The 16,787-nt window shown below is 45.6% G+C and overlaps 1 protein-coding gene across 1 annotated transcript; it reads left to right on the plus strand.

Moving 5' to 3' along the window:
* Positions 1 to 2,847: 2,847 nt before the first annotated feature.
* Positions 2,848 to 15,649, plus strand: LOC306917860 (heparan sulfate glucosamine 3-O-sulfotransferase 3B1-like; the record flags this gene model as incomplete). The annotated part of the gene is made up of 2 exons (XM_079530757.1): positions 2,848 to 3,251; positions 15,028 to 15,649. 2 exons carry the CDS (start codon positions 2,848 to 2,850, stop codon positions 15,647 to 15,649), a joined length of 1,026 nt encoding a protein of 341 aa, XP_079386883.1.
* Between the last annotated feature and the right edge of the window lie 1,138 nt (positions 15,650 to 16,787).

The raw sequence follows: 16,787 nt of genomic DNA on the forward strand, positions 1-16,787 counted from the left end.
CTCCGCTCTGACCTCCCTGTTGAGGACGCATGGAGCAGCTCTCTGCTCCGCTCTGACCTCCCTGTTGAGGACGCATGGAGCAGCTCTCTGCTCCGCTCTGACCTCCCTGTTGAGGACGCATGGAGCAGCTCTCTGCTCCGCTCTGACCTCCCTGTTGAGGACGCATGGAGCAGCTCTCTGCTCCGCTCTGACCTCCCTGTTGAGGACGCATGGAGCAGCTCTCTGCTCCGCTCTGACCTCCCTGTTGAGGACGCATGGAGCAGCTCTCTGCTCCGCTCTGACCTCCCTGTTGAGGACGCATGGAGCAGCTCTCTGCTCCGCTCTGACCTCCCTGTTGAGGACGCATGGAGCAGCTCTCTGCTCCGCTCTGACCTCCCTGTTGAGGACGCATGGAGCAGCTCTCTGCTCCGCTCTGACCTCCCTGTTGAGGACGCATGGAGCAGCTCTCTGCTCCGCTCTGACCTCCCTGTTGAGGACGCATGGAGCAGCTCTCTGCTCCGCTCTGACCTCCAGGTTGAGGACGCATGGAGCAGCTCTCTGCTCCGCTCTGACCTCCCTGTTGAGGACGCATGGAGCAGCTCTCTGCTCCGCTCTGACCTCCCTGTTGAGGACGCATGGAGCAGCTCTCTGCTCCGCTCTGACCTCCAGGTTGAGGACGCATGGAGCAGCTCTCTGCTCCGCTCTGACCTCCCTGTTGAGGACGCATGGAGCAGCTCTCTGCTCCGCTCTGACCTCCCTGTTGAGGACGCATGGAGCAGCTCTCTGCTCCGCTCTGACCTCCCTGTTGAGGACGCATGGAGCAGCTCTCTGCTCCGCTCTGACCTCCCTGTTGAGGACGCATGACGGCTGAGGAGGAATACACTTTAGGTTCTTTTACTGCAGTGGTTCCCAAACCTTTTCATGTCAAGGACCCCCACATTGACCCTAATTAGCCCTGTGTGGACCCCCCCCCCCCCCCCATTTACAAACATATCCCAGGGAGCTCCCGTAAGAGAAGATCTTTACGGCTCTAGCAGTGATTCTCAACCCGTTTCATTTCAAGGACCCGCAGTTCGACGTGCATTAGTCTATGGACCCCCATTGAATGGCATGTATATCTCAGAGACCCCAATTTATATTTTAAAATCAATGTTAATTTAACTCTGAGAGTGTACAAATGGAACCAATTGGACCCGTAACTCTCAGAGTTATATGAGCTATATGGACCAGAGCTATAATCATACCCATTATAAAGACCAAAGGAACTGTGGTTGTAACTTGTTGTGAACATTTAGGCTTGTATGAATTGAATAAATAACATCCCATCGTTTTTCAACCAGCGCTGTCCTCTCCTCCGTGCCTGTATAACTCCATTCCAAAGTAACGTAACATGCTAATGCTATGCTGCTCCGTAGAAAGGTCTTGCACAACGAAAATAGCAGATCTACAAGCTCACAAGGCGTGAGGCAGTGTAGACTTGTAACTTTGACAACAGCTGTTGTGAATTTTGGCCAATCAGAGCGGCAGCTGCAAAGCCAGCCTGCATGCATTTCGCTGGCTGTGCTCGGCTGTGTTAACCCTTCACTCCATGTTCGTTTCAGAAAAAAATAATGATATTTTACCGCCAAATAATCGACTATTAACCGATTTTTATGGTATTCGTGTCGACTATCAAAAATCACGTTTGGTTAATGCCCTAGTGCAAGGGATGTTTTGGTTGGTTAAAATAAAAAGAAGATTATAGAAAAATATGCATATTGAGTGTGTGTGTGTGTGTGTGTGTGTGTGTGTGTGTGTGTGTGTGTGTGTGTGTGTGTGTGTGTGTGTGTGTGTGTGTGTGTGTGTGTGTGTGTGTGTGTGTGTTTCCACAAAATAATAGCAAATGCTCGATAGTGGGCTCGATAAGGACCCGGCTCGATAAGCCTTCTCGATAAGGTGATCGTTATCAATAAAACCTTAACGAGCTCCATCCCTACCCATAAGGGTCCATTTGGTTCCAAACTATCATTTATCATTTTCCCTCAAGGACCCCTGGGCGTCCCCGGACCCCACTTTGAGAACCACTGTTTTACCGCACTAGAAAAAGTAGTGAAATGTTTTACTTTGACTGTACTACTAAATAACATTAATTAATTGATACTGCAATATAGAAATACTCTGGAAAAAAAGTATCAGTATCAAAATGTACTTGGAGTACCAAAAGTAGAAAGTGCTGGAAGATGTTTTCATTGATCCACTAAGGTTGTGTGAAATAAATAAAGGTTGACTTGATTTGATATCCTGCCCATGCATTTATCCTTCTATCCCTCGGAGGCCTCCCCCCACTTACCGGCTTCGCTCCTAAATTACTTATCCTTCAAGAAGTAACCAAACAAGGCCTCCCCCGTATTACCGCTACAATCTCTGCCCTCACTGCTCTCCTCAGCCATTACTTTTACCTGCTCATTTCCTATGCCATAATAACCCTCACTGCCTCCGCTAATACCTCAGTGTGTTGGTCCAATCACGGCTATTGTAGGCCTACATCATGACATCATGGATGATGTCACTATGTACTGCACTGCAGTGGTCAAATATGGACATGTGACATCCCCCCCCATCCAAATATGAAAATGCACAAACAAGGCCAGAATAGTATAAAAGGAAGGTGAAATGGCAGAAACGGCTCACAAAAGCAAATCAATAGACCCGGACGATCAAATTACCAAAGAAAAGCTCTTTTTGAAATCATAATAATCTGTTTCGATAAAATCTCCCTGGACTGTGTATTCCTTTGTTTTTCCCACACACGCGTTCCCCTGAGTGTCGATCATATAGAGCTGAAGTGAAAGCTATCGATCGGAATCCTTTCCGTCGTACAGATACAGAATGCTGCGCTGGACGTTTCACCAGGAGGGAAGAGGGAGAGCGCTCCACGCCGCCGTCGCAGTGGAGCGCCAGGACCAGGTGTACTGCTTCGGAGGACTGTCCAGAGTGTCCGACGGCGCCGTCAAGTACCAAACGAAAGTCCACATCTTCAACACGGTGTCTTTACGCTGGAGGACGTTACCACCAGTGACTGTTAAGGTTGGACAAGAACGTCCCCCGAAGATTCCGTCCGTGGGTCGTGGGTACACAGCTGTGCTGATTGAAGCTGTGATCTACATGTGGGGAGGACGCAGGCGGCTTTACGCCTTTGATGTCGACGCCCACCGTTGGTTGGAGAACGAGGTTTCTGGGACTGTTCCGAAGGGGAGGTGCCACCACTCGGCCTGCGCCTTGGGGAAGGTCATGTATGTCCATGGAGGATTCAACCTCACAACTGGATACACTAATGACGTGTACAAGTTGGACACGGCCACGATGGTCTGGACTTTAATTAATGCCAGAGGTATTCTGCCACCTGATTCATGTTATCACTCTGCCACCATCATGGGGACAAAGATGTTTGTATTTGGGGGCCCCTGCAGTGGCTGGGCCCACCATTACAACAGCATCAGAGTGTTTGACACAGAGACCGACTGCTGGCTGGACACGCCCACTATTGCACGGTGTAGTTCACAAGATTTCAAGTGCATGTCTCATCATTCAGCCTTTGCCTACAATGGAGAGCTCTACATAATAGGTCGTCGCTACAATTACCAGCCTCAGAAATATCTGTGGAAAGATCTGTGGAAATTCTGCCCAGAGACCTTCTCCTGGACGAAGGCGAGGCTTCCCATGGGGAACGGCCTGTCCTCAACGGCTATGAGCTGCTGTTGCATGGTGGGAGATGTTGTCCTACTCTTTGGAGGGGAATACAAACCTGATGACTTGCACATCTTAAACTTGAGTCCAAGTCTTAAGACTTTATGCAAGCTAGCAGTTATCCAGTACGGTCTGGAGCAGTCTGGACTCCCACACAACGTCAGGTGGGAACTGGCAGCCATTACAACCAATGACAACACACAACAAGAACAGAGAACAAACTCCAGACCAAGGAACAAAAGAAAGAGAAAGAGAAACTGATGCAAAGAATCGACAATCGGACCTGGACCTCTGGCGTATAGCAGCCCAGGCACCTATAGGCTCAGTGTAGCCTGACAGCGTGCCGCGGGTTCGAGTCACGATCCCGAAGGCCATTTTACTGCGTGTCACTCCCTACCTCTCCATTTCCTGTCAGCCTACTATACTATCAATGATGGCCAACAAATACATCTAAAAAAAAAAAAACGAGTAAAATGAGGTGAGATTTTCAGTTTTCAGTGTTAACCACTAGAAGGCGCTTGACGCCACCATTTTACTGATCCTCAATCCGAAACGGGACCGGTGATATCTGAACCGAACCGCTACGCATCCGAGAAACATTGTAATTGGCCGCACCCGCCCCGGAACCGGCCCCGAGAAGGATTTGACTGTTTGGAACCGGTCCGACCAAAACGGCGCCGATCCGATATAGATCCGGACCCATAGTGTGTTCTCTGCAATATTATATGCTTTAACATGACATGAGACTGCTCCCTATGAGCGACGTGCACCCCGCCGCCTCTCGAGAGGAGGAGGAGGAGGAGGGTTGCAAACTTGCATAGGCTATAGTGCGTTTTAGCAGCGCACCAACATTCTTACTAGAGCTGTTGACAATCGCAACAAAACTGTCCCACATTTTTCCTCCGAGGTGGAAATCCTGGTGACGCAAGGTTAGTCTCACATTGCTCGTTGCTTTGCGTTTCACCTCACTCGCTCAAGGGGTCGCCATGATTGCATTAATATAGCCAGCGGGGTGTGTGTGTTTGTGTGTTTGTGTGTGTGTGTGTGTGCGTGTGCGTGTGTGCGCGCAAGCGAAAGAGAGAGAGAGAGTGTGCTCTCGCTCATGTCGAGGTGCATGACAAGACCCAGCCCTCGTTGACTCTGTTCAACAGACAATATGGACTTTAGAATGTAATAATTACAATGCACGCATGGACCCGTGCTGCCCTCTAGACCGGGGACGCCCAGGGAACCTTGAAGGAGTTAAACTGGGAAAAAAATGGGGCGTTCCAGAGATAAAGGAAATGCCATCAAATGGGGGTCCGTAGACTAATGCATGTCATACTGGGGGTCCTTGAAATTATTACGGGTTGAGAATCTCTGCTAGAGCCGTAAACATCTTCTCTTATATCCCTGCATGGCATATCTTTTCAAATGGGGGTCCGAGGGCTAATTAGTGTCAATTGGGGGGTCCTTGACATGAAAAAGTTTGGGAACCACTGCTCTACAGGCAGGAACTGGCAGTTGGGGGAAAACAAAATGTCCGCCTGCTGCTAGTGTTATCCTTTTTTCAACTCGTGAATCAATGGTCGCATTTGATGGTTTGAAAAACTGTCTCAGTGCCACAGGACGCCTTTGGACGCCTGTCCCTGGTGGCCGCGAGTGTTCTTTTTTTTTTTATCCATATTTTGAAAATTGCTCTAATCTGCATGTCAGGTGATGACATGCACATTACATGCACAATAGAATTTCATTTTCTTTATTTTATTTATAATGGGCTTCGGTGGCAACAAGGGCCAAAACTGGTGTTCACCCGGTGGCACTGGATGAGTTAAAAACCCGAAGCAAACGGTATCTGTGTTTTGACAAGGGGCACACTTTACTTTTCTTCTTTTTTTTTCCCGGACTCAAAGAAACAGGATAAGCGTTGCAAAGACAAAGCGACTACTACTACTACTACTACTACTACTACTACTGTGCATAAATTAAGTGTAAATAGGACATAACAAGGCAAACTAAAATGTGCACAAATAGAAGATCCTTGTTTTCTTTTTTCTTTTTTTCGTTTTCTTTTTTTTGCAGCTGGCGGATTACTTTACGGCAGTTTTCAGACGCAATGAGTGCTTGCTTCTTGTGCTATGTTTGCTAACAGTATAATATCATCAGCATAATATCATCCCCTCCCCTAACCCCTCCCCTTTATCATTCAAGCTGTGGGTGTGGCTTCAGTTCAGGTGGATCACCACCCAGCAGGCGAACCAGGCATACTTAATGAACTGCTAGGCGTGTCAACATAAAAACGACATTTTAACACATAGGCTACTGTACACTTTTTTGGAGAAAAAAAAAATCTTCCTCCTTTTATTATAATAATAATACCCAGTGATCATGTTTCAGGGTGAAAAAAAATCACAAATTAAGACCTGGCGGTGTGGCCAATGCTGTTTGGCAACTCAAAATAGCGAAACAGCATTGGCCAGACCTCCAGGTCTTAAGTTAAGTCAGAAGACCTGGAACATATAAGACATGCAAAATAGGACACCGACAGTGTACAAATGGAACCACATGGTCCATTCTGTTCCATTTGTACTCTCTGGGTTACAGTCCTGCAAGGTTACATTTGGAACCCCCCGAAAATGAATCGTAAAAAGGGAACCATTAAATTACAACTTTAGTTTTTTTTTTTCAACCAAGGTGCAGGTTTTAGGTTGTTATTAGACAAAGTTAAAGGTGAGTGTTATATATTTTTTTCTTTGCTGCTTTCTTTCGTTTTAGTGATTTTAGCAATTTTTGACAGGGGGGAGGGGGCATTCGAACATTCGTCCTTTTTTTACAAAATCTTTATTATTATTATTAAATCCTTTATTAATATTTACTATAGTCCTACTAGACCCCAGGAAATTACATCTGGCCACAAAAGATCACAGGATCTACTGAATGTGAAGGTAGAGGTACTAGGGGGATGCCATACTGCAGTGTGTAATATAATAGGCTCAATGTGTCAGTTTGTCACATTCAGTACTCAATAGATTCCGTGATCTTTTGTGGCCAGATATCATTTCTTGGGGTCTAGTAGGACTATAGTAAATAATAAAATAAATAAATCACCATATTATTTTCAAAAACAATACATATTTAGGACCATGTTCGAATGCCCCCGCCCCCTGTCAAAAATAGCTAAAATCAGTAAAACGAAAGAAAGCAGCAAATTAAAAAAAGATTAACACTCATCTTTTACTTTCCTAAAACATAAACCTTGGTTGAAAAAAACTAAAGTCCATTCTGGGCGGGAACCCCTTTTGGTGTTTTAAGCATTATGTTAAACTTTAGCTATTGAAAAATAGCAGATCTACAAGCTCATAAGTGGCGCGCTACGAGCTTATAGGTCTGCTATTTTTGAAAAATCGTGAAAATGTGGCCCAAATGTTTGAATACATTCTTTCACAGCGAACGTTAACCACTGACACATAGAAATATGGGTTTTTCAAGAAAACTGTCAGGATTTAGAAGACATTTGTAGAATCGTTCCCAGGTCAAAATGGATTAAGGAATCGTTAAAAAATCCTAAATGATCCCAACCAAAATTCTAACAGCATGTCCAGCGTCGTCATACCAGGGCCAACAGTGACAGTGAGGAGGAATCCAGTTGAACACCATATCTCACTCTCTCTGTGGGTATAGTACGCAATTATAGATTTGTTTTACTATTCACCATCAAACCCTCTCTCTCTCTCTCTCTCTCTCTCTCTCTCTCTCTCTCTCTCTCTCTCTCTCCGATGCCAGACATCTGTGTCTTTATGTTCCAGTGAAAGATGAAAGTTATGGCTTCCTACACGGTATCTATTTCTCATGACTGAACCCCACAGCGCATGGGGGCCCGCGCCGCGCGCCATTCTGCCAACAGTTACATCAACTTGGATAATGTATATTCGCTGTCGGGGAGAAACCTCTTATCTCCATATTTTTACGTTTTCGTATAGTTAACCCATTTTGACCTGCGGGAACGATTCTACAAATGTCTTCTGAATCCTGACCTGAAAATACCCATGTTTCTATATCAGTGGTGCGTGCTCAACCTTTTTCATGTCAAGGACCCCCAGAATTTTCTGAATGTGGCTGTGGACCCCCATCTGACCCCCCAGAAGAGTTAAAAACGTTCGCTCTGAAAGAATACATTCAAAGATTTGTGCCACATTTTCACATTTTTTTCAAAAATAGCAGACCTACAAGTTCATGAATGAGATATTTTTCAACAGCTACAGCATAACATAATGCTTAAAACACCAAAAGGGGTTCCCGCCCCAAAATGGGTTAACACATTTGGTGCCAAGGACGAGTCGAGTATTCTCGTCTTATCAATTATAAACCGCTTGGTGCTTTAGACGAGAGTATACTCGTTCTAAGTTTCCGATTCTAGTTGCTGTCGGGCAGAACGCGTGCCCACGTTTCAACTTTTCTCTGTGATTTTTTTGTTAATTTGTGCTGTACTTTTGCCCTACTTTGTCACCTTATGACCTTATGATATACTATTTTGTCTATATTTTAAAATCACACCCGTGTGAAGTGAGTGGTGCAACTCCGTGTGGGGGTTCCTGGGGGGGGTTCCAGACCCACAGAAACTCACCCAGGGTGCCGGCCAGCCGCCCTGCGTCCGAAACGGTAGAGAAATGACAGAATTACCGTGTGGCGGTCCCTCTAATGTACCCTCTACTGTACTGTACTGTCACTGTACTGTACTGGCACACCCGAAAGCATCATAGATACAGTTAATATGTGTGTGTGTGTGTGTGTGTTTGTGGGTGCGTTATGTTGCGCACAGGTGGTGAAAAACACCTGTTTTTGTGCTCAGACGCACCCACCCAGCCACCCACCCAGCCAGCCAGCCAGGCACCCACACACATAGCTCCGTAAGGGAGTGCACCACTCAAAATCAGTTTTTCAGAAAGTATAAGTGTAAATGCTCAAGTTGGTTAATTAGTTAGTTAGTTTATCTCGGTCATAGTTTCACAGCAGTTCTACAGAATAAATATACAACTAGAAAAAGTGCCCTTCTGGGCACAGGTCTCCACCAGGAGGATAGGAGTGTGTGTGTGTGAAATGGGCAAAATGTTTAGGAGCAATATAAACGTGTGTGTGTGTGTGTGTGTGTGTGTGTGTGTGTGTGTGTGTGTGTGTGTGTGTGTGTGTGTGTGTGTGTGTGTGTGCGACACGCGCGGTGTCGCTCATAGCGCGACACCTCGCTCATAGCACGGTGTGACATCTGCACGCAACGAATAACAAACCTAGGCTTGTTTTTTTGCGTAACATGTCTTAATGCATCGAGACCTAAATGTATAGACTGAGGTTAAATGACTCGGGTCGCTTTCCTTTTCATGATGTACGAGTCCAGGAGCGTGTAAGTTCTAAGAAAGAATCACAGACAATCTGGGAGAGTTTGTCGAGAAGAGAACGAACGCATCACCGCCGGGCCATCTAGCCAAGCGAGCCTTTAGTATATTGTACATTAAACATGAGAGCTGCATGGTGGCTTTACTCTGTCACTGTTCCAACGCGTGGCCTGGACCAATGAACACTGTGCAAGTCCCCCATGTCACTGTTCCAACGCGTCGGCCTGGACCAATGAACACTGTGCAAGTCCCCCATGTCACTGTTCCAACGCGTCGGCCTGGACCAATGAACACTGTGCAAGTCCCCCATGTCACTGTTCCAACGCACGACCTGGACCAATGAACACTGTGCAAGTCCCCCCCCCCGTCGCTCGGATGCGCGTACAGTTCATCGGAGCATGGTTCGAGCATGGCCTGATTTATCGCGAGGGGCGCCGCATGGAGTCAGCTATACTGGCGGCAGAAAGTAACTTAGTACGTTACTGTACTTTGTTGTTGTTTTTCTTTCACTTTATTTGAGTGTTTCCATTTTTTTCTGCCCCATCAATGTCGTAACTCTCGTCTTTACTCATATGGCTCATGGTTTGCGCCGCAAACACACACTTCAGCGTTGAAGTTCAGAGTCCCATGTGTGCTTCAACGATTTCCCCTATAACACCCCGACACAGCTTCCTTTCTACAGCACACGCTCTCACAACGAAAAGAAACACTAAGGATTTTTTTTTTTTGGGGGGGGGGTCCGTTTATGTTATGTGTTTTGGTCACCCGGGGAGCCCGCCCGGGGCTTTTTGAGGCATGCATAGCGCTGCGCCGCGCCAGCCAACCAACCAAACAGGATGAATAATTGAGGCATTCTAGTACTTTGGGGGTGAATTTTAAAGCCGTATTCTGCAGAGGGCTCTCTCTCTAAATGGTGGAAGGAGGGGAGATGGAGGGGGAAAGTTGGAGGAGTGTGTGTGTGTGTGGGGGGGGGGGGGGGGAGTTAATCATTCATGGGCAGCTTTTATCTGTATCGGTTCAGGTCACCGTCCTCAAGGCGCCGGGGTTGGGGGGGGGGGGGGGGGGGGGGGGTATGGCGGAGCGTGGTGAGGGCCAGGGAGAGGGGTGAGGAAAAGAGAGGTGGGAAGCATAGTAACACAAACGTGTGTCTCTGTTTGTTTGTTGAGTGTGCGTGCGTGCGTGCGTGCGTGCGTGCGTGTCAGTGGTATAAAACGTACTCACATGTTTCACTTAAGTGAGAGTATCAATACTGGAATATAGAAAGATATTGTATGTATAATAATACAATATAGAAAGATATTGTATGTATAATATACAATATAGAAAGCGCAAAAGTATTGACTTCAAAATGTGCATGCTTAAAGTACCAAAAGTAAAAGTACTCATTGTGCAGAATGTCCAATTTCAAGTTTTCAAGTGTATTAAAAAAAAAGGCAATATTTTCAAATGGCCAAAATGTATATATGGCTGAAGTGGTCAATGTATGTTTTGTGATAATGTTTTGTGATGTTTTGTGATAGTAGTTACAAAGTAACTACTAACTAAAATCTTCCCATAAATGTAGTGGATACTCCCAATATTTGGATCCCAGCTGTAGTGGAGTAAAAGTACTGGAAATTGGAAATACTCAAGTGAAGTCCATATACCTCAGAATTGTACTTAAGTACTTAAGTAAATATTCTGAGAGTAGAAGAGGTAGGGGTGTAATGGCCGAATGGATGGACCCTGTTTTATATTGTTATGTTATTTATTTTAATTTTTTAACCTTTATTTAACCAGTAAAAACCACATTGAGACTGAAGTGTGAACTGGCCAAGAGAAGAGGCCAAATAAGTGACACAGCTCTGCCAGTAACGATACATACAAGACAATAACAGGACAAACACGCAACGCTCATAAATACAGCATACCCACTACAGCTCAAAGGGAGAACAGGAAGGTTTAATAACGCAACGAAATTTGCTAATAAACTAAAAATCAAGAGAACCGACATTTGCTATACGTCAAAGCAGGAGCAATGTTTGGGAAGTGTGCCCACGGCAATCCTTTTAAAGCTCACTAGGGGAATCACATGAAGCCATAGTTTGAGTCTGGTCTGTGTAGGTCATTCCAAGACCAGGGTCCAAAAGTTCTGTTTCTCCCCTCGTTGTGAGCGCGCGGTTAAAAAGCAGAGCTATAGCCTATACCGATAGCGTGGGGCGAACGGAGAACGCGGGCAAGCAAAATCTACAGCCGAGCGTTTTCAGATTTCAGAAAAACCCATGTTTCTGTGTCAGTGGTTCTCAAACTATTTCATGTCAAGGACCACCAAAATTATATGTAATTGGCCGCCGACCCCCATCTGAAGATATGTTGTTCCAGGGACCCTCCTAGAAGCAAAGATTTGAGTTAAAAACATTCGCTCTGAAAGAATATATATTCAAAGATTTGCGCCACATTTTCACGATCTTTTCAAAAATAGCAGACCTACAAGCTTGTAGCGCGGCACTCGGTGCCGCGCTATGAGCTTCCTTCATATATCACATTTTTACTGGAGCAGAACGTTAGCTTTATAGATTTTTTTTTCCGCCCTCCGTTTTTTTTTCGTTTGTTTTTGTTTCATTTGTCATTTTATTGTTCGCCCTGATTTAATTGAAAAAGCAATAAAATTAAGGAAATATCCGGTTATGCTGAAGGCAGCGACGTCGTGTTCAGTTATCAATGTTTTATAACCGGTATAAATATACAGTACATCACTGGGATGCATGGATTTCCCCCCCTTTTTCCCCTCACTGTATATGTTTCTTTTCCCTTTTTACCTCCTTTATGATGAATTCCTGTTCTGTTCTTTGACTATATAGTAGTGTCTATCTGTACGTCTCTAAATGTTTTGATGAATTGAACATGGTGGACCCTCTTGTAAACAAGTGTAATGCTTAATTGGGTCGTCCACTCACAGTTAACAGTCTTTGTATTGAGTTTGTGCTTGAAATGTACTGTAATTCTGCAAACTGTTAATAAATATTTCAATCAATCAATCAATCAATGGATGGAAGGAGATTGATGCTTTTCCTTTCATGTTCCATACCCAGGAACGTGCACACATAGACATGAAAGGGGGCTTCAGTCCCCTGCCCTTTTACCCTTGTGTAAAACAACTGATAGACTGCCCTCTCCAGACCACGAACGCAGGATTTACTACATGGTGAAAGAAATGCAAAATGCCGCTCCTTTCCTTTCCATGCCATACCGGAAGGCAGCATTCAGGAGAATTGCTTTTTTCCCGAAGTCTCCTGAACTTGGAACGCAGCATTTTGCGTTTAACAAATTTGTTTCAAAATCCATAATAATAATAATAATAATGAATTGCATTTTTATAGCGCTTTTCCAAGTGCTCAAAGCGCTTTACAATGGTTCATTCATTCATACATTGGGAGGTGAAGCGGCGAACAGTCGACGCCAGCGTCCTCACTTCCCACATTCACACACCAATGGTGGCAAGCTTACACCGGCCGACTCATTGGAGGCAATGTAGGGTTCAGTGTCTTGCCCAAGGACACTTCGACATGTGGACAGGAGGAGTCGGGATTCGAACCGCCGACCCAGGGATCATTGGACGACCTGCTCTACCTCCTGAGCCACAGCCGCCCTATGTCCACATCGTACACACCGCATATCCAGTAGATAAAGAGTGCTGGGTTGCACCACCGGAAATAGCATGATCTACAAGCTCTCAACGCGTCGCAGCGCGACGCGTTGAGAGCTTGTAGATCATGCTATTTTCGCTATTTTGGTCCAAAAGCCTCTTGGTTTCATTATGCCCTCAGGCAGTGTTGTTTTCGTCGACTAATACTATGACGAAAAATGTTCGTCGGCTACCTTTTTTCACTGACAAAAACTACATAAAAAACGAAATAATCACTACTAGTTTGACACGTCACATGCTACTTAAAGCAAAATTCAAATTTGACATTTTTCCCTTATAGGCCTATAGGTTTTCCCCCAACATTCAACCCCTGCATTTACCATGATCAAACATTTATATAATAATAATTTTTATTTGATTTTTGGATGACCCTGAGGATCATAAAATACCTTGAACGACTAGGCTACTGTTGCAATTTATTTTGGGTCAAATCTTAGATTGACTGGCCTAGCCCATTTAGACCTGAGGACGAGTCTACAAATGTCTTCTAAATCCTGACAATTTTCTGAAAAACCTCATGTTTCTATATCAGTGGTTCTCAATATTTCATGTCAAGGACCCCCAAAAATTATATGTAAATTGGCCGCCGACCCCCATCTGAAAATATATGTTGTTTCAGGGGACTCCCCCCAGAAGCAAAGACGTTCACTCTGAAAGAATATATATTCAAGGATTTACGCCACATTTTCACGATTATTTTTAAAAATAGCAGACCTACAAGCTCGTAGCGTGGCACTCGGTGCCGCGCTACGAGCTTGTAGATCTGCTATTTTTCAATAGCTAAAGTACAACATAATGCTTAAAACACCAAAAGGGGTTCCCGCCCCAAAATGGGCTAGAGCTCCGTGGTGCTTGTGTGTGTGCCGCTTCGCGGCGCGTGTGTCTGCTGCTCCGCGGAGCGCGGCGGCCTCAAACGTCTTCGGTCGCGCGCTCTCTTGGCGCTTAATTGAGCTCTGCAGATGCAGACACACGATAAAGAATAAATAAATAAACCACTGTAAATAAACCGTTGGAAAATGTTATTCTTGACAGATTGGATTCTAAATTTCGTACGACGTCGGCAGATTTCATCCGTGAGAGTTGTTTATTGTGAGAAGAGAGAGAGAGGGAGAGAGAGGCAGGTTCAGTGAGTCTCGTGTCTCCCCTCTTGAAGGGGAAGATCATGCTGGGTTTTTTTAAGTGCTCTCCGAAATAGTCGTAACGTTTGGGGAGCATTTAAAACGAATGTAATCTTCTTCATCAGCTGTTTTATGAATCCTGCACCTGTTTTGTGGGTGTGTTAACTTACTTTCTGTCTGGACTACTCATGCATAGAAGGAAGCATGAGGTCAGTACGCTGCCCTCCCAGGTTGTCAGAGGAAGTGTAGCGCCCAAGATTAGATAATTCACACTGGCTGAAAAAATGGGTTTACAAAATCTTTCTTTCTTTCGTTCTTTCTTTCTTTCTTTCTTGTTTCTTTCTTTCTCATTTTTTAACCTCCTTCATGTTGTCGTATGCCAGTTAATTCCTTTCCACACACTAGTGTGTGTTGTCACTGCTGTTGTATTCTCCCTGCTCACATGGAGCCCCCACAGGGAGGATTTGTTGATTGATTGATTGATTGATTGATGCTGAAAATAGCATCGCAGCGCGGCGCGTTGTGAGCTTGTAGATCGGCTATTTAGTGTAAAATCAGCCATTATGACGGCATCAACACCCGCCAAAACACATTTTAGTCGACTAAATCACCTGTAGATTTAGTCGACTAAAATCTCATGACATTTAGTCGACTAAAACTAAACTAACACTAACACATTCCAGGTGACTAAAATGTGACTAAAACTTAAGTGAAAACTATCCAAGAGACTATGACTAAAATAGAAATTTGCTGCCAAAATCAACACTGCAGAAGCGCGTGCTTCCCTCCCCCGAACACGAGCCAGTTGTGTACGTATAGACACTCTACAAAGACGGATTAAAACCCCCTCTGTAGTGGTGGGCAGGAACATTACCACTGTGCCTGCACCCAAAAGGGGGAATTCATTGGTTCAACACTGTGCTTATATCGTGAATGAATTCACAGTTTGATGGAGCACTTGATTTCCATACTGCACGAGCATTGTCTTCTTCATTGGCTGTTTTCAAATCTATTGAAATGTTCTGGTGTGTGTGTGTGTGTGTGTGTGTGTGTGTGTGTGTGTGTGTGTGTGTGTGCGTGCGTGTGTGTGTGTGTGTGTGTGCGCGCATTTTATCGAAATGATTTCCCCTCTTCTCCTTCCATTTGTCCGCAGGGAGCTGATGCCCAAGACCCTGGAGGGCCAGATCACCATGGAAAAGACACCCAGCTACTTTGTGACGCGGGAGGCTCCGGCCCGCATCTCGGCCATGTCCCGGGACACCAAGGTGATCGTGGTGGTGCGCGACCCGGTGACCCGGGCCATCTCCGACTACACGCAGACGCTGTCCAAGAAGCCCGACATCCCCTCCTTCGAGAGCCTGACCTTCAGGAACCGGACGACGGGCCTCATCGACACGTCGTGGAGCGCCATCCAGATCGGCATCTACGCCAAGCACCTGGACAACTGGCTGCAGTACTTCCCCATGGAGCAGATCCTGTTTGTGAGCGGCGAGCGGCTGATCAGCGACCCCGCCGGGGAGCTGGGCCGCGTGCAGGACTTCCTGGGGCTCAAGAGGATCATCACGGACAAACACTTCTACTTCAACCAGACCAAGGGCTTCCCCTGCCTCAAGAAGGCCGAGGGCAGCAGCAAGCCCCACTGCCTGGGCAAGACCAAAGGGCGGACCCACCCCAACATTGACCCTGAGGTGGTGCAGCGCCTACGGGACTTCTACAGGCCCTTCAACATGAAGTTCTACCAGATGACGGGACGTATATTTGGCTGGGATGACTGACATTATGGCCTCCTGTGTGCACTCTGTCGTGTACAAGAACTAATTGAACTGTGCCGTTACGTGGAACGCATTTCACAGGTTCTGGATGTGTTTGCGCAAACTCTGCGGCTCAGGGTTCACATAAGGTTCTCGTAACCTTAATTTGGGGGCCCTTGCTCAGGAGGGGTGGTGGTGTTGGTGGTACTGAACCCCGGAACTGAGAAGAACTGAGAATACTTTGAAACGCGAAGACGGAAGATCGACAACGTATCATGTCGCGACGTGTTGTGAGCTTCTTGATCAGCTATTTTCAATTATTTCTATTATTTCTTTCTTCAGGACTTCCAGGGGTGGTTGTGGTTATGATAGCAAACCTAAGCAAACAAACAATCTCCGAACTTCACAGGTTCTTGTGAACTTCGGGTTATGGAAGGATTCTGGCTTTACCCTTCGTAGTCGGAACGAGACATTAGTCCCAGCTGAGAGCTGTTGACTTTAAAATGTGACTGCATGTCAGTTGTCGGAAACAACTGAAGGCTAAATGATGCTTGGTCAAAGATGACCCCTTTTGGCGAAAAAGAAGAATTGACTTATGGAACACTGAAAGAAAGAGCTGAAAGTGGAAAGGGTTGAGTGACGTATGTTCACACTGGCAGATGCGAAAGATGCAACGCTACACAGCGTATTTGTACGTGGAGTTTCTTTGTAGCTGAAGTTGAAACCAGCTCAACCTTTTTGTAGCTTTGTTGCAGCATGAGCTACAAACGTCGGATGCATCTTTGCATCTTCACGTCGCTGGTGTGGCCCCTAGGGATTATTTGGTTCAAAAAGACTAAAGCATTACAACTCTGAAACAGTTGCTACAACTCTGAAACACTGAAACACTACCACCCCCCATTTAAAAATGTACAGACATTCAGTTTAGGCATTTAAGAATGCCTAAACACTGTTTTGTAACAGTAACAGTAAAAGGACAGCAGAGGGCGCTTTGATGCTTTGTGAGTTTGTTACATGTGGTTTCTTGCACACGTTAAACAGGAAGTTGTAGTATTCAGATCAGATCAGTGCAGTACAGACAGAGAATGAGACACTGAATGTAAACTGATGTGTGATCTAAATCTGTTTCACAGGTAAGAGCTGCTATAAGGACCAAAGAGTA

Source organism: Electrona antarctica (assembly GCF_951216825.1).
Source record: "Electrona antarctica genome assembly, contig: scaffold_32, whole genome shotgun sequence".
NCBI lineage: Eukaryota > Metazoa > Chordata > Actinopteri > Myctophiformes > Myctophidae > Electrona > Electrona antarctica.